This window comes from Gekko japonicus, unplaced genomic scaffold (genome assembly GCF_001447785.1).
Source record: "Gekko japonicus isolate JY-2015 unplaced genomic scaffold, Gekko_japonicus_V1.1 scaffold725, whole genome shotgun sequence".
Classification (NCBI taxonomy): domain Eukaryota; kingdom Metazoa; phylum Chordata; class Lepidosauria; order Squamata; family Gekkonidae; genus Gekko; species Gekko japonicus.
Window position 1 is genome coordinate 89221 of NW_015172575.1, and position 25850 is coordinate 115070.

General features: G+C 41.4%; 1 protein-coding gene across 1 annotated transcript in view; it reads right to left on the reverse strand.

Moving 5' to 3' along the window:
- The window catches only part of MPP7 (membrane protein, palmitoylated 7), a 149655-nt gene that overhangs the window by 5880 nt on the left and 117925 nt on the right, over window positions 1-25850 (reverse strand). Inside the window, exons 12-14 of the mRNA XM_015421412.1 lie at window positions 12988-13158; window positions 3567-3647; window positions 1655-1748 (exon numbers count right to left, since the gene is read on the reverse strand). Coding sequence (XP_015276898.1) covers window positions 1655-1748; window positions 3567-3647; window positions 12988-13158 — 346 coding nt within the window. The remainder of the gene's footprint in view (window positions 1-1654; window positions 1749-3566; window positions 3648-12987; window positions 13159-25850) is intronic.

Below are 25850 nucleotides of genomic sequence, written 5' to 3' on the forward strand. Positions count from 1 at the left end.
CCACTGTTAATTATCAGTTCTTGTTTTATGGTGGGGAGATTACTGTATTTTGCTTTGCAGCCAAAGCTACCTGGTTTAAGGTGCGAAAAACACAAGAGGATTATGAGTAGCTCCAAAATGACCTTTCCAGTTAGGTGGATTGGGGAACAAATTGGCAGATGCAAGTATGTATCAAGTGATGCATGCCAGGTCAATAAAAACCAAGTTTCACCTATATCCAGATGAGCTCTGAACTAGTGGTCACAGTCCCCCCAAAAGCTAGGGACCATCAGGAAACAGACAGAGAACAGAACTACCAGTACAATAATATATACAAATCCTTGATGTGGCCAGATTTTGAATACTGTGTACAGCTTTGGTCACAGGTCAAAAATAATATTGAAGATCTGGGAAAAGGCCAGAAAAAGGAAACAGATATAGTCATAGGGTTGGAGCACCTGCCCTGTGAGGCAGAGCAAAAGCACTGGAGGCTTTTTAGTTTAGAAAACAGGCAACTGTGTGGTAACAAGAAGTCTACAAAACTATGTGTGGCATAGAGAAAATTGACAGAGAATCTTTTCTCCTAATAGCAGCAGACTCAAGACAAACAAAAGTGGAGTTGGCTGATAGCTTAGATGGACTTAAAAGGGGATTGGACAGCTTTATGGACGATAGGCCCATTGCTGGCTATTAGCCATGAGGGTAGAACAAGCTCTGGATTCACAGTCCTTTGATTATCAAATGCCATGAAGCAGTCAGCAGGTGAGGACTGCTGTTAGCAGGGACTTTCTTGTAGCATCAGACAGGTTAGAAACGGGATGCTGGACTAGATGGCCCATTAGTCTGACCCAGCATGGCAACTCTTATGTAACTGTTACAGTGGCCTTACAGTCATTTTAAAAAGCATCGGCTTTGGCGATAAAGTAAAACACAGTTCCTGACCTCACTCCTCTCAAGCCAAGAATCAATAATTTGCCATGAATTTTTGAATGACTTAGTCAGCCTCACAGAGAACAGGAAAACAGGAAGAAAAGGAAAGGGAGGAAGAAGCAGAATCTACAGTGGATGAGAATTACTTTTAAGGATAGGCTTTACAGGATTTTTATGGGGAATATAGCTCTATTACATGATACGAGGAACTCCAGCTTTAACCCTTACAGTCGATTGCAACAAATGAATGACTGAACTGTACAAAAGTGTTGTAGTATGGCAGTGGCCACATACAGAAACTAAAGACCTACTTTATGTGCTCATTCTTACTATAAACAATAGCTTCCCATAGAAATTTCTTTTAACACCACCCCCATTTCAGAATAAGCACTGGACAGCTGCTTTTTAATACCCCATTACCAGTGTTTCTATATTATCTATGAATTGGAAATATTAATGCTGAGCATAACAAGGATTAATTATGGGCAACTGCTGGCAGTCCAGATCCAAGCCAAGGAGCTCACATAAGCAGAACAATCACAGGCAGGGTGCTGCGAAGTATGTAGGCAGAAATTTAAGCATGACTGCACTCAGCTTGCTGGCCTCCCATAAACTAAATGAAATTAGCTCTAATTTCTTTAAGTATTTAGATGTGGAACATTCCTCCAATTACCAGACTGATGTCTAGCCACAAAAACGACAAAATGTTGTTATTGTAGTTCTTGCTTAGTTGTTTCCCACATACTTGTTATTCTGCACGTCTGTCTCAAACAAGTGCTTGGAAATAAAAGTGTACTCAACGCCGTCACTTTCTTGGCTTCTTCGTGCTCTTGTGGTGTCTGGTTTTGATAGAGAATTAAAAACTAGCTTACAAAAGGAAGAAAACAAACAAGAAGGTCCTGTACCATTTTGTGCTGATCACCACCACCCAGTCATAATGCAAGCTGTTTCTAGGGCTGAAGAAAACTAAGTAACACACTGGGGTGGGGAAAGGGCAAAGAATCTTTTAATTACTCAAAAAGAGCTCTTATTAACAAAAGGTTTGGTGACTCCTGCTCTAGCGGCTTCAAATACACAAGAAGTGGGAGTCAGAAGAGTACAAATCCACACAATGAACACACATCACTCCTAAAATTGAAGATTTATAGTCTATGACTGCTTCTGTTTTCATATTTATCTTCAGAGCAATTAGATTATGTTTCATTATTAAATACTGAAAGTAAATTATTTTGTGAAAAACAGCTTGTTTTCAAAATGTTAGATTGTACAAGTTCTATCTTTGTTTCATTTAAATATAGTCATACAGTGTTCCTTAGAACATGTTACTGCATACATTCCCCAAAACAGTGTGTTTATGACAGTTTGTATGACATGATAAAAACCATTTCAAACTTCAGAAAATTTGCTGAAGACCAGTGCACTAGTCCTACTTCTTCCCATCCCTGAAATATCCTTATTTCAGCAATGCAGAAAAAGCAAAATTTTGACCTCTCATCATAGAGACTGGCACATATCCTATCATCACTCTGCTCAGCAAAGTCTGAAAGCTTCCTTCAGCTCAAGGAGCCTTCCTCCAACTTGTGGCTCTTCAGTCAAAAGGAAGAGCCACTTCAGTTGGAGGAAGGCTTCAAATACTGCTGAGCAGAGTGCTGCGATACATGCTACTGTTTATTTTAGAAATAAGATGCAAAATAATATGTTGTAGCACACTGTCTGCTGCCTTTTCTGTTTAAAAAAAAAGGTTGTAAGCTGTATAAAAGCTTGCTACTTGTCAAACACCTAAAATTGTGACTATATGACGAACCTGTTACTCAGATTTGAAGAAGCCAACATTTCAGACACAGTCACTTTCTAACAATGACACCTTGCTAGTATCTATTCAGGAGGCTGAAATCTTGTCTTGTCCATTAAGCTTAGATGTACAGATTCAAAAATTTAAGCCACTGAACAAAGCTGAAATGCCTCCTCATGACTGACGTCAGGCAAAGATGCCATTTATGGTAACTTCTCATCAGCCTCTGAACACATACTAGAAAGAAGTTGCTTGCTTTGTGACTTATACCACTGTACCAATAAGATTTATTTACTGCTACCACAGTGCTTGCCAATCTCAGATGGAAGTGTGTTTCCAAGGCTTGACTCCAGTATGCACAAAAATGAGATGCAACCCAGCAAACCCATTCTGTGCCTCGGAACGGTTTTTCTTTTGCAAACTAACAAACAAGTAGCTGTGCAGCACTAGAAAGGTAAATGAGTGCAGGCCAATTTTGTAACAAGCCCAGAGACTCTGCTGCTCCCACCCAAGAGGAGTACAAACTTCTGCTGCCTTTGGCACTTGTGGCACAAGTTGAATAGCTATGCTCTACCATGCTGGTAGAGTACATTTCTCCGTTTCCTATCTCCCATGTAGATTTTAAATGAGAACTGAGTGTTCCAAAATATCTGGCAATTTACAGCAACAGTGTCAACCTTATGCTAAGAAAAATACTCCAAAGAAAAACACAGCCAATTTAAATTTTTAATCAAGGAGGAGAGTACTCTTAAAAAAGTAATTTAATATGGATGTGCATATCCAAGCTTAAATGTACTGACCTTATGCCAACTTAAGCAAAATTCAACTGATACATTAAGGACTTACAAAACAGTTTTTCACTTACGTGGCACTGTTACACCATAATGCTGAGTATCACTGATCAACAATTTCCGTTTAAGTTCATTCAGTCCTACACCCACAGGACCTGAAAGTTTAAACACATTTTAATCAAATATCCTTCTTTGATTACCAACACCACCACATACTATGTTCAGATGAGAAATCTGAGAGGCTATTCTAGAGACATAACACCAAAAAAACATTTGTAATGGAACAACTCCAACATCAGCAGTATTCACTATGCAGAAGTAAGAGACTGCCAAAGGCCTGAATTCACATGACTTGCGGGATTCACGGACTCTAGATCCATGCTATCTGTGAAATGAAAATCCTGTTGCCTTTTTTGTATATATATAAAAAAAAAAAGCCTGACATATATGTTGAGCTGACCAAGGTAAAAAAGAAAATATGGGCAGAACAAGAGGATTAAACAGAGCTCTCTAAAGAATCAGCTCTGCACAACCATTCTAAATTCAGCATATCTACCCATCCTGCTCACAAGGATTCTGAGATATGCAGACCATGGGTTGGATCAAGACTAAATTGACAATTTCCTCCTATTATCCTTCTTGTTGCAGACCCCCTCCTGACATTCCACAAGGTCCCAAGTCTCCCAGGAGTGGTATTTCCACATCAGTGAGCTCTAGGGGGAGGGGGGAGGAAGGAATGTCCCACTCTGATATTGGAAAATTTAGTCTGGATCCAACCCCACATCTGAAAGTGGGTTTGACTAATTAAAATGTAGTGTTCTTTCTTGAAATCTGAACCACTTCTTTGGTAAATGTCCTATAAACTAACTGATCTCACACTGTGTTCTTGAGGCACTTAGATGACCAGCCAGGTCATCTGTACAGTCTCCACCAAGGGAAAGACCTAATCAACTGGTACCGCACCAAGTGATGGTCTGTCAATTTTGAACATCCTGCCCACCCCCCTTATGCTTTCTTCACACTTGCTTAGTGTATACTCTCATCAGACAGAACAAAGTTTGAGTCTAGTGGCACCTTTAAGGTCAACAAAATTTTATTCAAGGTATAAGCTTTCCTGTGCAAGCACACTTCCTCAGATTCTTCAAGTGTGCTTGCATATGAAAATTTATACTGTGAATAAAACTGTGTTGGTCTTAAAGGTGCCACTGGACTCAAACTTTGTTTTGCTGCTTCAGACCAACATGGCTACCCCATCTGAATCTCTCATCAGACAGTGATTTGTGGTAATGACAAATGCTCTTTTTACCCTTACTGGGGCCCACAGGGTGATACCCCCTCCTTAATCTGCCCTGTCCCTCCCCTGCCCTTCTCTGACCCCGCCCTTACCAGCTTGTGCTGACTGCAGCTGTGGCTGCAGCAGCTGTGGCTGCAGCAGCTGTGGCTGCAGCAGCTGCAGTGCACAAGAGGAGCCTCGGGTGTGCGGCAGCTGGGACTGCTCCACCGCTCAGGCTGGCCTCTGAGCCGCCACTCCACCGGCTTGCAATATCACTGCTCCTCCTCCTCCACCACTGTAGCTACATGCTCTCTGACCCTTGGCCCAGCTTCCTCTTCCTGTTCCTGCCACCACTGCTCCTTCTTCTTCAGCTTCCCATGGCAGCTCCATCTCTCAAGCCCACTGCCATTCCGCCACCAGCCACTGCCACCTCTTCACCCACCTCCTGGCCACATCCCCCACTCCTGGCAGCTCCCCAGCAATGCCAGAAGTCAGCAGAGGGCAATAACCTAAACGACCCAGCGGGAAACAGGGACAATGTCCAAAGCAGAGGGGCTAGTGATGTAATTTGGCAAGAGGAAGGCAGGAAGGAAGTGGCCCCAGAAGACCCCCAGTCAGAGTTCCCCAACCTTTTTAAGCCTGCAAGGCTCTCTCTTAATTAGATTACCACTAATTAGATTAATGCAATGCAACACAGTGCTTTTGAATAGGAAGCTAGCTGTCAGTAAGGAAGCAAGAGTATTATCTGCCATGGCTAGCAGCAGCTTGGATGTCACACACTCTCCCAAGAATTTACCCATCCTGTAACGGATGGCAGGGAGGAGCTCTAAGAGCAGCCACCATTACCAAGGCTGTTCTTAGTTTCCCCCCCACTAACCAGGAGCCGTGTGCACCTTCTGTTTCCGTGTTTGTATAATCGTTAGGGGAAATACTCTGCCATGACTCATTCCTGCATGTCCCAAGGTTAAATTCTCACACTATTGTTATTTTAGTCTCTTTCCCCTCAGAAAGTGGTTGCTAATGGCCTCCTCTCTTTGTGTTTTCCTCAGGAACTCATCCCATGGACATGATTGATCCAGCCCTCTTATTTAAGAGGAATGGCCACTTAGTTTTAGGGGCCAGAATAAAGCTAAACACTCATCCACTGTCCACATTATGCACAAGGAGTCACAACAGTATCTGGGATCTGTGTACTATTCCCTGCAGAGCAACCTTCTACAAAAGGGTGTTTTTCAGCTTGAATCTTGTGAGGCAGACATGTGGAGAAACACATTCACCTCTTTTGCCAGAGTACAAGCGGGGAGGGGGCAGTCAATTATTCACCAGCACCCGCTAAGCTTTTAGATATGCAAATAGTAGGCCTGGTGGACACAATGAGATGGTGAAGTCACACACATACACTGCCAGCTAGACAGGTGATATCTAGCAAGGGACAGGGATTAGGATGACTAATGGAGCTAGAAAGGCTTCAGGAAAAATCCCTGGAGACTTCAAGAAAAGCTTCTTTGACCTGGCTTGACCTTAGGGTTGCCAGCTTTGGGTTTGGAAATATCTGGAGATTTGAGGGTGAAGTCTGGGACAGTGGGTTTTAGGGAGAGGAGAGACCTTGGTACGGTATATTGCCATGCAGTCCACCTTCCAAAGCAGCCATTTTCTCCAGAAGAAGTGGAATAAATGTTTTAAGTAAGTAATAAATAAGCAATTTATGTTGTCTGGAGATCAGTTGTAATTCTGGAAGATTTCCAACTCCCACCTGGAGTTTGGCTATCCCTGGTCAGTGGGAGGAGAAAGAGAGATAACGAAACTCTTGAGAGTACGAAAAGCCTCTGTTTTGCCCTGATTCTATCAAGACAGAACTCTTGCCTGAGGTCTGCTGGAGGCAGCCATTGCCATGGGCAGAGGCTTCAAGGTAATGGGAATCATAGAGATCCAGAAACTGAAGATGCAGGAGGATAGGCACAGTGGAAGAACCTCTGCTTTGCGCGCAGAAGGTCCCAGGTTCAATTTCTGGCAACTCCAGTTAAAAGAACCAGGCAGAAGGTAATGTGAAAGACCTCTACCTGAGACCCTAGGGAGCTGCTGCCAGTCTGAGTAGACATTACTTTCCTTGATGGACCATTGTAAGGCAGCTTCATGTGTGTTCACGTGTGATGTGAAAGTGGTCTATGTAAGTGATACAATTGACAAGAGGTGAATGATCCCAAAAGTAATTTAAATAAATGTGTCAAGGATCAGCACAGCAATTATTTCAAACCATGTGTGGAAGTCAGGCATGTGCTTCTTGGAGAGATAACGTGACTAATCAAGATATTTTTAAAACAACTTATTTTACTACCAATTAAAAAGCACAGACAAAAGTAGAGACCATTTTACAAGGAATTTAGATTCTCTCAATTAGAATAAAGTGATTTAAAACAAAGTTTACTGAAATATCTTCCTGGCAGGCAGTTATTTTAAGTATATTCCAACACTAAATTGTGTTTTCAGTTAGTGTAGCTGAACTTTTTTGCCATGACCAATTATGTGAAAATTTAATTATTTGTCCTTGTGTTTCCTGGCACTAACAGCAAAACTGTACTTCACACGTCATATTGGATACTGCTACTAGCTTGCAGAAAGCTTTTAAATCTGATCATTTCTACTGTCCCTATAACAGTGCCAGTTTTTCCACTTTTTACCCAAGACATTTTTATGATATTGGCCAGACTTTAGCTGCCCTTAATACTAAGAGAAAAACATCAGAATTACTGAACTCTGCAATAAATTTGTGGACTGCTTTTGTTACTGTAAAAGCATACTTTCTTCATTTGATTTATTACCACCAAAATAAAATGAAATTTCTAGATATTCCTCAGAGCCAGCATATGTGACTTGTTATAAAAAGCCTACTTATCACACTTTTCACAGAACTCTGTTGATATAGGTGTAAAATCAACTCAACCGTGTTATTACTTGCTGTGTACAACCCACAATCTCTGGCTCACAGTAGTAGGTGCCTGAACTTGCACGTTAAAGAATGACAAAGCTGTTTATTAAAAACTGATTTTAAGCGTTCCCTTGGATATGAGCTATATAAAAACAGCAGCTCTACAGTTCATAGCAGTCCCTGATAGAGGGTCATATTTCTTCTGGTCTGCATCTTTTTCTAATGGAAGAAATTCTGCTAATGAAGCATTAGCCTATATACTACTGCAAAAGAAACAAGAATGTAATGCAACAAGTACTGGAAAAAAGAGTAACAGTTGTACTTTAACCTAAATTTAGGAAAATATTCCTGAAAAGCTGGAACACATAGAAAGAGGCATCAGACTCTGAGATCATTGACTAGACACAAGAAACCCCAAGGTGATTTCCCAAGGCATGATGGTAGAATTCCTAAAGATCCATCTTGTTAAAAACTCACTCTTCTCTATTCTAAAGGATTGGTTCCAAGGATGCGCCAGTGAAATTCTCAAACTTCAAGCAGAACCTCTGGAGCAGAAAAAGGGTGTATGAAAGAATATACTTCCTTTCCTCTCACTCTGTTCAACCAGAAACTTTGTTTTTTCACTCACTTTTAATATTATTGCTCATTCTCCCCCACACACACACATGCAATACCCTCGAGACTTCAAATTCACGCTCCTGCATTTCCATGCAAACTAATATACACAGTGGTCTCCCGGTATCTTGGAAATGAAATTTGACGGCAGCTTTCAGCAGTTAAGAAATTCTTGGTCAATTTCATGTTCAACACCCTGGGAGAGAACTGTGTATTATTTCAGCAAATTATGCCAGGTTTGTCTCACTACTCACCGGAACTCCCATGATCAGGATATGAGCCAATGAGCAGTCTGTAAACCGGAAGGAGGTGGGAATGGAGCCTGGTTTCATGATGAAATGCAATTACCATCTGATTTTGAAATCATCCCTACTCTTATGAATGGTGTCCATTTCTGAGACTGTGATGGGCTTAGCTATACAGACACCATAACTTCTACTGGAACAATGAATGGTTCATTATACCATTACGAGCAGCTATTAGCTGCTAGACTCCTTGTTACCATTTGTTAGTTATAATTGAATGATTCTGGACTATTTGAAAAGCCAGCAGGGGACTAACAAAAATGTGAAAATATTGTGAAGAACAATATAACTTGTATATAAAACACAGCACATAAGTAAATAATGTTTTGAGTATTATTTGCTATGAAGTTATATTCCTATGCTTCAGTACTGGTATAACACTAGATATTGCCTGTTGGCTGAGTATACCCTTGAGTCATAGAAAACGTATAAAAACAACATTCTAATAATTTAAAGGAAGTACAGCAGATGAAGTCTGACTCCTATGCCAAAACACCTTAATAAGAAAGCTTGTATTAAGACTGCAGTCATGTTTGGGAATTACTAGCTTTATAGTAGGTTAAAAAAAATTACAGAGAATGGGAAGGGGCAGGATGAGAGCTTCATAACCATTTTAAGTTGCTTGCTTTTTCAAGGCCACACATACACAAAATTCCAAAAACCCACAGCAGATAACACACATCTCCACAGCATGAACATGGTTGAACTTTTGGCCAGCACTCTAAGCAAGCTTCAAACTCTGGGGGAAAGATTTTGCAACCGTTAACCAGGAATTTGGACTTTTGTCTGCCCAGGCTCTGCCTTGTGAGATAGGGACAAGAACAGCAATGTAAGCCTGTAAGTGTCTGCAGATAGAATACAGCTACTTGGCTTCTATGTAAAGAAACAGGATTTCTTGTTATGGGAGAATGAAGTGATACAAATGTTAGCCTTTTTAGAAACTGAAAATCACTAATGCAGACAGTATTCTTCTCTGTTTTAACTTATAAACTCATACCTTTCCTCTCAATTCATGGGAGACTTTCCATTAGGAAAGGGAATGACTGTAGCTGCAAAAGTACCTCTTTCATATTAAAAAGCAGGGTATCCACTACCTCTGCTTCTGGACCCTTTACAGTCTGAAGAGAACCGTCCCCTGCCCTTACTGTTTAAATACAGGGAATCTCCACATGATCTGGCCAAAAAGGGTAGGTGAATTTTTAGCAATCCATTATTTGTAAATGACATGACTATTCTGAGTCCTCTGAAAGGATATACATGCGCATTAGCTTGTCATCATAACAAGCTGCAAGACATTCAAAATGGCACCATACTGCTGGGTGACCATGAAGTGGCAAGACAGAGTGAGGACAGTGAATAACCCTATCCTTTCCATGAGTTACAGAGGACTTGGGGAAACAGCAGTTATCAATGTTCCACTTCACAGTGGGCTTTGGGAGCAGTTGTGAGCAGCATCTTGCTGCCACTTGAGTGTCTTCACCTCTAGCTAAAAGTGAGAGGCTGATCTCTGCCCCTGCTGCAATCCTCAGGGCATGCAAGTGAACTGGAACACACTGGCAGAATAGAAAGCACTGTCCGCCTAATTGGGAGGAAGCAATCATTCCCTTTTCCAGGTTCTTTCCTCCCCCTCTAGCATTCTCTACCAACTATTTGTCAGTGAGATGTAACCCACAAGGTCATCTGTCCCACATGGTTCCAGTCAGGAGAGGTTGTGAAGCAAGGATGCATTCTCGCTCCCTTATTATTTAACTTCTATATAAACTCCATGGTGCAAACCTTATCCAATCCTGACTTCCATCTGCCCAATATGGCAAATAGACCAATCTCCACACTATTATATGCATACAATACTATTATTCTATCTTACTCTGAAGTAGGGCTCAGAAGAGCCCTCCTGGCATTTAAGGCTTACTACAAAGAGGAGCAGTTAACCATCTTTTAAAGACCCAAATTCTTGTTTTCCCTAAAAGGTTTATCAAACACAGGTGGCAGACTGACGGCCATGATATCGAACAAGTTAAAGTGTTCAGATATTTAGGTGTAGTGTTCCAACCAGTGGAACCTCTAAGCTGAGTTCATGTGAGTTAGCTCACAGTTTTTTAGCCTCCAGCTCACTCATTTTTGTCTTAGCTCAGGAAGGATGGCTCCAAAGCAAACTAGTTTATCCAGTAGCCAAATCGCTCACTCTTAACTTTAATGCCCGTAGCTCACAAAGTAGAATTTTTGCTCACAAGGCTCCACAGCTTAGAGGGAGCATTGGTTCCAACCTTCTGGCTCATGGTCAACTCAGCTTTCCCTTGTAACTGAGTCTGCCCAAAGAGCAGCTACAGCAACTTTAAAATTCTTTTTTACAAAAGGGGTTTCTCACATACCATATGCATTTAAAGTCTTTCAGGGCAAGGTGGTACCCCAGCTTATGTATGGTTCATAGACATGTCTGTACAGTGACTACTGTAAACTAGAAGCAATCCAGTCCAAATTCCTTCAATCCTTATTTGGAGTACTTTGTTGTGTACCCAATGCCCTACTTAGGCTAGAAGCAGGGTTGGTTCCACTTGGAGTACGTGCCTAGTTCCATGCTATATGCTTCTGACTGAAGTTAAATCTCTCCCCCCTCATATTAACTTCATTAACCCTCTCAGACAATTTTCACTGAAGGTGGGTAGTAGAGGACAAATTGCAACTAATTGGTTTCTCCTATGCAGCCTGACTTGGGTACTCAGGAGCCAGAACACTAATCAAACAGAGACTACGGGATACCACCCTTAAAGTCGACAGATCACAGGCCCACTCTGCTCCAACAGAGGGGAACTGTAACAAAAACTTCACTCCATCAAATTACCTTTATACATTAGAATTCCCAAAACACTGCAGAGCCTTCACTCCAGCCTGTTTCAATGTCCTGCCATCTGCCTTCCTTCAAGGGCGATATGCATGTACCTCATATGTACAACATCGCTGCCCATGTCAGTCTGGAATGGTAGAAGCGATCGAACATGTCCTCTTACACTGTGGATTTTACCAGGATACTTGGAATACGTAAATTCTGTCCAAATATCCAAGTAAATCAAATGATTTTTATATTTCTCTTCTTCTTGCCAACTGTTTTAACGAAAGTACCCATAAGGTAGCAAGATTCTGCACTCTGGTATACTTAATAAGGCAGAAGAACGTAGTCTAGTATTTTAATAATTTTATTATTACTATTAATTGTCTATTTCCTGTACAGAATAGCTATTTTATGCATCCAATGTGTATTGCTGATATTCTTGACTGCTGACCTTGGATCGTAATAATAATACTAAACCTGAGTCCTCTACCATGCATGGAGAATTTGGGTGGATCTCACAACATGTGCCTCCACAAGGAAGAGATTTGTGGTCAACTGAAGCACATTTATTGAATTCTGTTTCATTGTTTAAAGAGAGCTTAACAAAAGGACAGTTTTTAGAATTGTAGAACTTTTATGAAAATCAAAAGATATATGCAGCTTTGGAACATTTGTGGATAGCTCTCTAACATCATGAACTATGCAAAAAAATTAATACATTGGGCTAATTATCTTTTTAATTAAACAGGATTCTGACAATATTGGTTCTTACAGTTACAGACAATCCTGACAATAGCTGTAGGAACACAAAATAAGTGGGCTGCTGAGTGAATTTCCCAAGGTTGTAGGACCTGTGGTTAAATTCTGCTCCTCATAAATAAATGAACAGTAATAATGCCAATCTGACTGCAGTCCTGGTTCCAAGAACAGAAGATGCTCAGCACATGTACTTGTGGTTCATCAAGAAGCTAGGGCTACATGATCATATGGTCCTGTGTGGACCAAGACCCAGAAGAAAGGGAAGGAGATACCACTGAAGTGTCCAAGGATCAATTTATTAGGGCTCAATGTATTTCTGAGTCAAGAGACTTCTCCAGGGGCAAGGAATCATCTTCTTCTGAAGAACTGCTTAGTTTTACACTGTAAGAAACTATGGATCAGGCACCTATACCTTAGAATCTAAGCCATAATTATTAACTATGAAGTGCAAATGGAGCTGCTTTCTCCTCTACCCCCTTTCATCACAGCCTATTCCCCTCCAAAATTGTGCCCCAGACGTACCGTGGAGGTTGAACTGAGGGACTGCAGAGAGAGGATGGAAATTACAAAAGTGCCCTTTCTCTCATGAGCAAGTGGCAAGCAAACAGGGAGATAAGCTAATAATTATGACATTCATTGAGAAGCTGTTTGGTCCTTATTTTTGCAGCTTCAAAAACATGCCAGTCTTTTAGGAATCTCATTTGGCTAAAGGCGGAAAAAAAGAAACAACACAGTTCAAGCTCTGTTTTACTCAACCTAGCTTCCCAGTTCAGGAACTAAGACTTACCAACCAAGACAACAAGTCTGTATTTCTCATTAGGTTGCCGTCTATATTTTGCTACCTCCTCATAGGTTGGGACATCTGCTGTATCGTATTGATCACTCTTCTTGCATTCATACATAGTCTTGTTTGTTTTTCGGTCTTTTCTGCTCAGACGAAAGCTTCTCCTAAAACCAGCTGTAGTCACAAGATTTTAAAAAAAGAATCAAGTGTTAACTGTAAGTAAACCAAGCAACCATCCCATATGCAACAAATGCACCCTTGCATTGTGCTGCTTGCAGCTTCCCTTCAGTGTCAAAATGCAACCTGCCGCAAAGGCACTGCAAACAGCTCTTCCTCCAAAGTGCTGATTTTAAGGACTATTTGTTGCAGAAGAAAATGAAAATGTTTCAGAGGAGTTTGTAAAAACCTAACTGGTATAGCAGGGGATGGAAATCTGTTAACACACTGACAACATGAAATATGTTCACATATTCAAATTTATGGCTGCTGCCATGAAGATTAGGGAATTTTGCATTAAATGAGAGAAAAAGAGAGAAACAGACAATCACGATTTTAACAATTATTTTCCAGATTAACAGAAGAGTCCCACAGGCTACAAACTGCCAATTCATCTACACATGTTCCCAGTTATAGCTACTATCATATATTTAATGCCCACATTGGTTCAAAGAAAGTCAGTTTAATTATGAATGTTTCTTCAAACGTATTACGAATGTTACATCCTTGCATGATGTTAATCACTGTGATAACCGATAAATCAGTGGTATTACATTAAATATTACATAAAAACCACAACTAACAAAAACATATTCAATGTATTATGCAAAAACACTAAGTTTTGAAAAGTCAGTATGTTAGTAGTCACCATGGCCAGTAAGAATTTCCATTTCTTTAGGTGTTCCAGAGCCCTGTTCTCTGAACATATGTATCCTGTGGCTCACTGAGAAGTGAGAGCAGTGATTCAGCTTCAGCCACAGGGGGATAGATCAAGGCATTACACTGACTCATATGCCCTTCCTCCCATGCTGCCCCATCTTTGGCGCCAAAGTGGGATCCTGAGGCAGTGGCTCTGCAACTTGTCTTAAACTGTGGCTGGGCAAGTATCTCCTCCTGTGATGCCCCCACCCATTTGGTATCCCAAGAGGCTGCTTGCATGGTGAACTGACCCTGCAACCACCATGTCAGAGTCAACCCTAATTTCCCTGTTCTTGCCTCCTTCTCTCCACAGCAGTCTCCAATATATTTGCAAACTATAGTGCTGCTCAAAAACATGTAGTATGGAATCTAAGGTCCTTAACACCTTGGGCAAGAGACGTGAGTAAAGATCCTGCAGAAAAAGTCTGGATTGAACTGTAGGCACTACAATTTCTTCTTCTTCCGCAGAAAGTTCTCCCTCTTTTTCAGAAGAAGTGGAAATATCTGGCTCAGATTCTCCATGTCTCAACAGAGGACTCCTCTCTCTAGAGGGTGATTTATGTTTGCTGCGTTTTGAGCTAACAGGGGACCTAGAGACACAGGCTACCCTGTCTCGGGTTCTCTTGAGACTCCTGCCCCTTTCCTCAGAAGAGTCCTGTGAATTGGAGCCTTGAAGAGTCTCCCTAATCAAATCCTTGGACTCTCTTCTCATTTCCCACCTGAACCACCTTAGCATATCAGGGTTAATGGCTTCCCTGGATTCCATGCCTGTGTTGGCCATAGCTTCCTGGCAAATCTGGGACGTTGAGGGCCTTGCCTGCATGACGTCCCCAGTGGGACTGCTTTGGGCCACCTTCTCAGTCATATTCAAAAAACCTGCGAGGGGGGGGAGAGGGAAAATGAGTCTGATATCAGGCCCAAAGTAGAACTAAATGTCTTCCCCCCAGTCCCTAATAAGGGATGGGTCCCCCCTTTTGCCCCCCTTGTCTCCTTAGAGGAGGTCTTTTTTCTCCACAGAGAAAAAGCTATTGGGCCCAGGCAACCCCAAAATGGCCACCGCCACTTTTTTCCGCCTAAGGGACAATAGCCCGGTAAAGACCCCCCCCATCTGAGGGGTTTTGGGAAGGATATCAATCGAAGGATTGGAGAACCCCCCCCCCTCCAGCTTCTGGCGGAGCAGAGATTTCCAGGGACAATGTAGGTGTTCTCGTCCCTCAGGCTTCTTGCGAAAGGGACAGAGATTAACCCGGCGTCAACCTACTGGCTATTGTCTGCTCTGTGTCCCACTCCTTTGGACGCCTGCCAAAAGCTGGTTAGGGAGAGACCTGAGGTCACCCTGCCGCTGTGTCTCCTCACCTCTGCACTCCCTGGCGTTGGGAGCAGGCCCTCCGCCCCTGGGATGGATAAGGCCGGCAGAGACACGCACCTCGGGGTGCCAACGCGCCTGTGGGCCGAGAACCCGACGCCGTCAGTAAAGAGCCCTCCGCTGCGCTGCCCGGCTATTAAAAACAAGCCGTCACGTCTTCTTTTTCTTTCTTCCTATCTTCTGTTTCTTTTTCCTCAACGTGCGCTATTCAGCGCAGCCAGAGCACATCCTGCTGAAGGGCTGGCAAGAGAACCGGATAGCCTACAAGGGGATAAGCCCCTCCCCCGGCTGGATCAAAGCTTGCAGCTGACCCTGAGGAAAGAGGAGGAGCTTATCCCAGACGTAAGGAACCATGACGAACCACTGGAGAAAGAGACCTTCCTCCTTGCTTCCAGGAGTCTTATTTGCTCTCTTTTCCCCACCCACTGACCAGGTCAGGCTGGGTCAGAGAAGCTTCCCCCTGGAGATTCTTCCTGGAGTTCCTTCCTGAAGTCTCTATAGGTATTTAATTCCTCGAAATCTCTGTTCTCTGCTTAGAGGTGGGGGACGGGGATGGGATGGGGATTGGATTCTCCTATTGTCTCTAGCAAGACCTATTAGCATTTCTTAAGAGGTAGCTGAAGTGAGCCTGGAAAGCCATTGTCTAGCTTCCTCCTCCCTGCCTGTTCTCTGCCCAGAGAGGGGAAAAAACCTCCAAGTAAAGGTCTTGCTCATTTCAAACCTCCAAAATCCTTTAAAGAATGCTTTTATTTCACCATAGAGATTTTTTTCTGTAATGATAGCAGGGCTGCTACCGATATATAAGCTAAAATATCAAAATTAGTTATGTACCACTATCAACAACTTTTTATATACTTGACTTTTTGGCTTGACACAACAAATATAATTTGAGTTATATGTTTTTGGCTCCTTATCCAATTCACAAAAAAAAACCCCAACAAATTGAACAAACTTACTTGTGATAAACCATGTAGTTTTCTCTAGAGGAAAGAGCCCTGATATTAGGAATGGCTACTGATGTCTTGCATTTTAGTATTACAGTTTACCAAAAGAAAAGTGTATTGCTCAGATTGGGAAACCAAGTCTCAGCAAAGACATTAAGGCAACATTAAGCTGAAATTTGCTTGATGCTGGGCTGCTGAGCATAATTTGTTCCTCCTCCCCTCTTCTTGCCTGGAGTGCAAGGAAGAAATCATGGTTTAAAAGTAATGATGTATGAATGCAGGTGAATGGGTCAGTCTTCCTTCCACAAGTGGAGATTCTGGGGGCTGTATTCACACACTATGGGGTAAAAGAAGTGAAATTTAAACCAGGACTCCATCATATTTTGTGCAAGAAGGAAAGGGAGAATGGAGGAGTGAAGCGTACATCCAAGTTCATGCACATTCAGACTCAGTGAAAAATGTGAATACAGCCAGATTCCATAACCTTTACAAAATTAACATGACCATGGCACTGCTGAGACTCCAGTTAAAATTAGTCTCAACCTCAAAAAAATTGCATTGGAAAATTATGTAGTATGCAAAAGTAGAACATTCAAATGCAAAAAGATTTGCTGAATGTTGGATTTCTAGTTTAATTTACAAGTACTGTCCTAAGTGGAGTTACACCCTTTGAAGCCCACTGACTTCAGTGGAAGTTCAAAGGGTATAACTCTGCTTAGGATGGCACTGTTAAGTCTTACTTAGCACCCTACCCTTTGAAATCAAGCATTACATACATGGTACAACACATCATACTGTGTTTTACTTATTATGAATTTGATTCTGGGGGGGCAGCCATTACAAGCCATGTCTTCCAGAGCCAGAGACTTTATGTCTTAATTAGGGGTATATATTCGGCTGTATTTGATCAGAAAAAACTGTTCTTTCAGCTGGATATGGGGGGGTGGTGTTTTTAGCTACTGAACATAGCCAATCCCGGATAATCCTGAAAACAGGATAATCGCAGTATACGCCCTTTAAACGCTGTTCCAGGTGAAGCTGCAGCTTCACAAACACATTTAAAGGGACTGTGACAACTTTAAATGCCTTTGGCTCCATTACAGCCTATGGGGACCATTATAGTCAATGATCCCCATAGGCCATAATGGTGAATCTATCTGGGGGTATGTGGGAGTCTGTTTTTTTATGTAGAGGCACCAGATTTTCAGCATAGCTTCTGGTGCCTCTACTCAAAAGACCCCCCCAAGTTTCAAAAAGATTGGACTGGGGATCCAATTCTATGGGCCCTCAAAGAAGGTGCCCCCATCATCTATTATTTCCAATGGCAGGAAAAAAACAGCAAAACAACAAAAAAGCAGGGACTGATGTCAAACCAGAGAGTCTGTGCTGTAGAAACTGGGGGGGGGGCATTTTTCCAGAACCAGTGCCACTTTGGCCATGCCAGCTCAACAAATCCAAGCAAGGGGTGTTTGCAAGCAAGGTTCCCTCTAAGGTGCGCAAGCCTGCACTGGCCCACAGATTTCCCCCCTCCAGAAGCTACCTCAAAAAACAGCCCCTTGATCCCTGGATATCCCAGACAGATTCTCCATTGACTATAATGGTTCCATAGGGTATAATGGAGCTGAAAAAATTCAAGATTTCTGGGGGAAAAAACCAAATCAGAATACCATACTGGCACTGGAATTTGGGTTTTCCTGGAATCCTGGATTTTTGGCGGGTCCAATATATCTGAATCTGAAACATCCCATTTTTTTTGTGTGTGCACACCCCTAGTCTTAATCTGCATCTCACCAGGGTAATTCACACTATTTAAAATCCTTTAGTTTTTTATGCAGTGCTATTTTCTAAGTAAGTATTACTATATACCAACTATGCAAGAAACTTTTATTTCTGTTCCATGGAAAAACAGTCCTCTGTCCAGTTCCTAGCAACTCTTGACAGACACAAAAAACTTATAACTGAAATTATGCTTATTAATCAAGAATCCATAACAAATTAGGCATTTTATGAAGAAAGAAATGAATGAGGCCTTGCCTGCAGGCTCGCAATGTAAAACTAAAGACTTGATTTACACAACCTGAATGAAGTTTCACCCTAATTATGGACAAGTACAGTATCATGTATCATTTTCCAAAATAGTAAACATTTCAGGTATTTCTATATTGCTCCAATCTGCAGCAAGCTAATTAAGAATACAATCCTATGCAGCCCTCCTAAAGCTCATAGAAGTCAACAGGCTTAGAAGGATGTAACTCTGCTTAGGACTGCATTGTAAATATATGCAATTTCTCACATAGGAATAAAACTTCTAAAAGACAAAAATGAACTCCTCTAAATGTTACAGTTTCCCACTAAGCATTTTAAACAGATAAATCCTATCATTTGAGCCCAGAATTACTACACTGCTACTAATTTTACAATCATGGCTGATGTGGGCCATGGACCTTAGCTGTACCTCCTTCCTCCAACTATCTGGCATGAATTTCCCTCCCCATACCAGCCTTAACTATGATTTAGCATTAGACCTGCACCAGTGCTTTCCAGGTAGCCAAAATCTGCTTTTAAACCCTGATTAAGAGGGATGTCCCAGGTTAGCCTGATCTCTTCAGATCTCAGAAGCTTATGAGGGTTGGCTCTGGTTAATAGTTGGATGCCCAGGATCGCATCATCTCTTTTAGTCTCTTGCCTTGAAAACCCCATGAGTCACCATAGGTTGGCTGCAACTTGACAGCACTTCACATACATATAAAAAAGGGCTACCATCTGTGTAAATATGATACTAAACCCTTAGCTGGTAAAGAAGGGAGAGTTGGGGAGATGAGAAGAGGAAGAAAACCACCAAGGCTTGTGTTTGACTTGCAGTGCAAGTCTAAGTTCACTCATTTAAATAGATTTAGAGTAACTCTACATACGATTTCACTGTTAATTTCGTACAGTATTTCGTCTGCCCTGGACTGGAATGGTATACTATTTCCAGGATTCTACTCCATATCAAAACCATTTCACTACTGTAGAAGTGACTTAAAATGTATAACAAATGTATAACCTATAACATTACTCTTTACATTACGCTTTCCCCAAGATCAAAGTTCCCTTAGTCAGATATCTGACAAAGGGAGCTTTGATTCTCGAAAGCTTATACCCCAAAAATCTTGTTGGTCTCTCAGGTGCTACTGGACTTGAATCTAGCTGTTTCACTGCTGACAAACACAGCTACCATCTGAAACTATCTTTCCCCAAGGAGCTCAGAATGGTATATACAGAGATTATCCCATTTCATCTTCACTACAAGGTAAGTGTTGCTCTGATCTGGATGTCCCAGGCTAACCTGATCTTGTCAGATTTTGAAACTATACAGTCAGCCCTGATTAGTTTTTGGATGGGAGACCACCAAGGAATTCCAGGCTTTGCACAGGCAGGCATGTCAAACCACCCCTGAACATCTCTGGCCTTGAAAACCCTATGTGGTCACCATAAGTTGGCTACAACTTGACAGCATTTTCCACCACCACCGCATGGTAAACAGCATGTGTCATGACTCAATAAGTTTCATGGTGACTGCACATTAGAACCTTAGGTCTCTCTAGTTCCAGCTGAACACTCTAATAACTATGCAATAACTGAAGTTACAATGAAATAAGCCTTTTGGTATTTAGAAACCTCACTAACAAAAGACCTTGAAATGTCGATTAGAGGCCAAGTTTATAGTGTCTCATTCGTTTCCATTGCTGCTAAAGCAGTTCAGAAATTAACTTGCTACAGATGGATGCTGTGCAGAAGTTTTCTTGTTAGAGCTATTCGTGCATCTATTTTGACCATTTTCTCTTTCATCAATGGAAAATTGTCTCCCGGACTGTTTTGGGAAATCTTAGGCAAAACATTAAATTCCATATCACTGTAAATACACGAAAATAACTAGGACGATTACAGGTACAGGAAAAACAGAAAAATCCATTAAGAGGTAAAAGGTATGGAGGTTTAACAAGTTTATACCCATGTACTACAAATGCACTACTTAGAAAACTTCTCTGTATGGGTTACAAATGGCCTGGCTGAGGGCAGCAACCAACGGATTGGATCTTCTGGATCCATTCTGCTAACAGCAGCACCTTCCCCCAGCAAAATGGATCTGCAGGCTCCAATCCGTTACATGCATGCCTCTCTTAACCAGCACTCACAAGTGATGGATATTTTCTTCAAATAGGATGGATTAGGATGGATTAGACTGTGGTTTTACAGGCTAAGCATGGGCCTCTTCGTTTTCACTGAAAATGATGATATAGGGAACAGCCATGGTTGTTGGAAATAGTTAGTCATTAATCTCTTTGTTCACAGTAGAATAGTTCTTGTCTGAGTATGATTAGCCAAGGGAGAGAAACCAACTGGCCAGGATGATGACAAACCTCTTGGAGGAGAACTGAAAGTCCATCTCCACAGAGAAGGTTTGCAGAATGGTATTGACAAGTGGAGCAGGAAAGCAAAGAGAAGAATAGCGGATTTCCTTCCTCCCTTTGCACTAACCCACTAAATGTCCAATCTATGGTCTAAATGTCATTAGCTAAATAATTTCTGACATCTGTAAAGTGTTTGATAGTCTCACAGCTCCTTATTCCAATTTTTTTCTATATTAATTTACTGTTATGAATTCTATTTTGAAGAACAAAACAACTCTTTTAAACATATAATTTAGGTTTATAGTCTATGATACTCAAAAGCTTGAGGGCAGTTATAAAGTTATGTACGCTGAGAACAGCTGTCTTCTGTCATAAGGCAAAAAAATGCCACCACAGCTGGAACATCTCCACAAGCTCCACCATTCCCAATATTTAGTAAAGGTAAAGGTTTCCCTTGCTTGAAAGCTAGTCGAATTCGACTCTAGGGGGCGATGCTCATCTCCGTTTCCAAGCTGAAGAGCCAGCATTGTCCAAAGATTTATCTGTGGTCATGTGGCTGGCATGACAAAATGCCGAGGCACACAGAACGCAGTTTTACCTTCCCACCGAAGCAGTACCTATTTATCTACTTGCAATTTCTTGCTTTCGAACTGCCAGGTTGGCAGGAGTTGGGGCCAGGGATGGGAACTCACTCCGTCATGTGGCACTAGGGTCTCGAACTGCTGAGCGACTGACCTTCTGGTCTGCAGCTCAGCGTCTTAACCTCTGAGCCACCACGCCCCCAATTTTTAGCTTCTGCTAAATACATCTAGTGAAATATACTTCTCCTTGGGCTCCCATCTACTTTCTCTTACATTAAGCAAGTTTGGCCACCCCTGGTTTAACCCATCCATTTCACTTCCCTCCGCTTTGAAGAAACAGGAGTGAAACTGACGGGTTTAATGGCTCACAGCCATTTAAACTTAAGAGCTGACAGGCAGACATGCCCCGCTGTTAGGTTTAAACAGATGGAAGTCATTTCAGTTTAACAGCAGGGTGGATGCACCTGTCAGCTGACAGGATGAAATGGCTTGGAGGGGGGGGGGGAGTGAAACTGACTGGTGAAATGGCTTGCAGCCATTTAAACCTAACAGGAGAGCTGTGGATCCGTGAATTGGACAAAAGTCTGGTAAATGTTCAGGGAAAGCGCCTTCTCCCCAAACATTGGTTTGGGGGCTCTGAAACGGGCCAGGTTTGTGCCGAAGTTTGGCTCATGAACCAGTTCATGCCCATCCCTACATTACCAGTGAAACATTTAGACAAATTTGTGCAATGACGAGCCAGTTCAAGATAATATCATCAAAACTCAATGACAATAATTCCCTCCCAAGCTTCCAGAATCTCCCCACAAAGAATACTGTTTTTTTCCAGACCAGGACCTCTCTCTTCTGCATCAAACTGAAACATGTGACCAACTTAATTGTTATTATATACCCTGTCATTCTTCCTCTTCTCTCTAGAAAGTTAGTACCATTAATAGCCATATGGAAGAGGGATTATTGAAAGATGCAGTTTTCTGGAACAGTTGAGAAAAGTGGAACACCCTTTTTCCCTTCTACTAAAACTGTCACGAGAGCAATTTTTTGTTATTTAATCTCTCTCTCTCTCTCTCTCTCTCTCTCTCTCTAATCCCCTCAAAGGTGTTTTTTTAAACAAAAGTCCTGACCAAACAAAACAAAATGGTGGTGGTGTTACTGGTAAAGACCCTCTTATGGTTCTAATGAAACTGTTGAAGACAAATATCTTAGAAGCCATTTAGCACTAACACAGGCTGAACATAGTCAGCCTAGTATTTTTATTAGTAACTAGTGGGTTACCAATTGCTTTAGAAAGAATATTTCTCAGCAACTTTTCCCTCAATCAAGGCACCGTTTTTATATTTTCTCTGTTTCTATGTTAGCATAATATATTACACAGATAGTAAGCAAATCCTTTGTGTCAAATCCAGTGAGCCATTTTTAAAAAAAGATTAACAGACCCACAACATGCAAACATGCCCATTTATTACCTGCAAACTCTGTAGCCCATCCAGGAAAAAGCTGAGAAAGAAAGTATTTTGTAAGCAACTGCTCACCTATAAGGACTCCACTGTTGTAACCAGCACATTCAGCTTCTTCTGGATGAAGTGTAAAAGCATACAGAACAAAAGCCAAGAAATAAAGCAGAATAGTTAGAAGCCCAGCCATAAATGCAAAAAGAAGAGTTACTTAAAATGACAATTGTAAAAAGCATAGCATAAAAAGCCTTTGATATGCCACTGCCTAGAAATAAACCAATGTATTGTTCTACAGTTCAGCAAGAGATCCTAGAACACAGCCGCATGCATACTTATCTTTTCACCTTTTTATTGCCTTCTGCATGACAGCAAATAAAAAAGTATTTTTAAAGAAAAATTCTACTTTATATTACAAGGTAAATGACAGCTGAAACAGATAGGCAGAGAACCATATTTACAAAGAAATTTAAGAGTTTTTGCATTGGCTCAATGGATCAGACAGAAAGGTTTTTTATGACTACAGTCCTTTTGTTTATACAGTTCTTATATTTTAATGTGCCAGAAGTCCTTTGATAAAACAAGGTACAGCTTTCTAGATTATTAAAAATGATAAACAGCAGAACAGGTTATGGTGGGGGAATCAAAATCTTCAGTTGGTCTGTTCATTAGTATGCTTTATTCAACGGGCTTACTTCTAAGAAAGGTGTGTTAGCATTGCAGCTCACTTCTGACAACGGGAGAATGTACATTGAACTCCATGCCTTCGCTAAATGCAATGGAACTATTTCTCTGTGGGCACAGCAGCTTGCCCAGGGACTTTTACTACCATGATTCTTGGGATCAGAACTAAGTAGCAGTAATTGAATCACTGAATATTACTACTTAATGTACTTTATTATCTGTAGTTATAGTTATAATTGCTTCTAGAGCTGAGATGGCCTAGGCTCAATCTATCTGACAACCCATCTCTGAAATCCAGCTGCATCTGGATGTTTGGTGAATAAAGTGACTGGTCTATGCAGGGAAACTTGTACATGTACCTTCAATTTCCTCTGAGAAGCACAAAAGGGAAAAATAGGAGGCAGAGTGATTACATGGACTGAAGACACAGTGGAACAATTAAAAGTTAAAAAACTTAGGGGAAAAACACCTACCACAATCAACTGCTTCCTCAGCTTAGAACAGCCAAAAAACAAGCAGACATAATTTATGCTTTAAAACATTATTTTCAACACTTAACAAAACTGGAAAAACATATAGTTCCAAAGCACCATAAAGAACATACAGATCATCCTTTGCAGTAGTACAAACTACAATGTGTATGTATGTACAAGAAGGGCACTTGTGGAAAACAGTCTCGACCCATTTGTTAGGGGAGATTAACAGAACCTACCCTTTTAAAACAGACGACTGTATGTCTCCAAAGGCTGGTGCAGAGTCAATGCTTCCCACTTTTTAATTACAGTACAGGACAGGAGCCAAAGAATCCTGTTCCCCGTTTAGCTTCTTCTGCCCTTGGGCATGAATCCCTCTTCTTCCCTTCACCATTATATCTGTGCTGACCTTAATCATAGTTAAGGCAAACCAAAGTTTGTTTGTAATCTAGAACTGTAACCAACTTCAAACCCTCATTACAAGCTCCTCTAGTTAGTATCAACCACAGCTTGTGCTGTCAAGACATTAAAAACAAACCAAGAAAGGAGGAGGAAATTGAGTCATACAACCCCATAGATTCCTAGACAATGGTTAGGGAACAGTCTTGTCTGTAGTGGCCTTTACATAATTTAGTTTATCCACAGAAAAAATAACACTAAATATTCAAATTGTATTGACTATTCCAGAAGGAATAACGTCAAATATATTTTTACACCAAGATTAATGTGACTTTTCTATGCATTGTTGTGCCATCTTCAAAGTTCTTGCCCGGCCTTTTCCTTTGTTCACCACCTAGAATCATAGAGTTGGAAGGGACCTCCAGGGTCATCTAGTCCAGCCCCCTGCACAAGGCAGGACATTCACAAATACCTCCATGCCCAGAAGATGACAAAAAACCTCCAGGATCCCTGGCCAAACCAGCCTGGAGAAAAATTGCTTCCTGACCCCAAAGTGGCAATCAGCACTTCCTTGGGTGTGTAAAAAAGGGTCACAAGAACTAAGCACTGAGGCAGCCCTTCCTGTCTTCCTTCTCATGATTTGCTTAAGTTCACAGAATCCACATTGCTGTCAGATGGCCATCTAGCCTCTGTTTGAAAACCTCCAAAGAAGGAGAGCCCACCACCTCCCGAGGAAGCCTGTTTCACTGAGGAACTACTATGTCAGGAAGTTCTTCCTAATGTTTAGCCAAAATCTCTTCTGATTTAATTTCAACCTGTTGATTCTGGTCTGACCTTCTGGGGCAACAGAAAACAATTCTATATGACAGCCCTTCAAGTACTTGAAGATGGTTATCATATCACCTCTTAGTCATCTCCTCTCCAGGTTAAACATACCTAGCTCTTTCAAGCTTTCCTCATAAGACTTGGTCTCCAGACCCCTCACCATCTTCGTTGCTCTCCTCTGGACAAGTTCCAGCTTATCTATATCCTTCTTAAATTGTGGTGCCCAAAACTGAACACAATACTCTAGGTGAGGTCTAACCGGAGCAGAGTAAAGTGGTATCATCACTTCATGTGATCTGGACACAATACTTCTGTTGATGCAGCCCAAAATCTCATTAGCCTTTTTTTCAACCGCATCACACTGATGACTCATGTTCAGTGTATGGTCTACTAAGACCCCAAGATCCTTTTCACACATACTACTGCCAAGACAGGTTTCCCCCAACCTATAATTATGCATTTGATTTTTCCTACCTAAATGCAGAACTTTACATTGAACCTGTTTGAAATTCATTTTATTTGTTTTAGCTCAGTTTTGTAGCCTGTCACTCTGTCTTCTACCATATTTGCTACCAATATGGTAGAAAATACCAATTTAGTATCATCTGCAAATTTAATAAGCATTCCCTCTATCCCTTCATCCAAATCATTGATAAAGATGTTGAATGAAACAGATCCGAGGACAGATCCTTGAGGCACTTCACTTGTCACTCCTCTCCAAGAAGATGAGGAACCATTCACACGCACTCTTTGGGCGCGATCTGTCAACCAGTTACAGATCCACCTAACAGTCATAGGATCCAAACCATATTTTTCAATTTGTTAACAAGAATA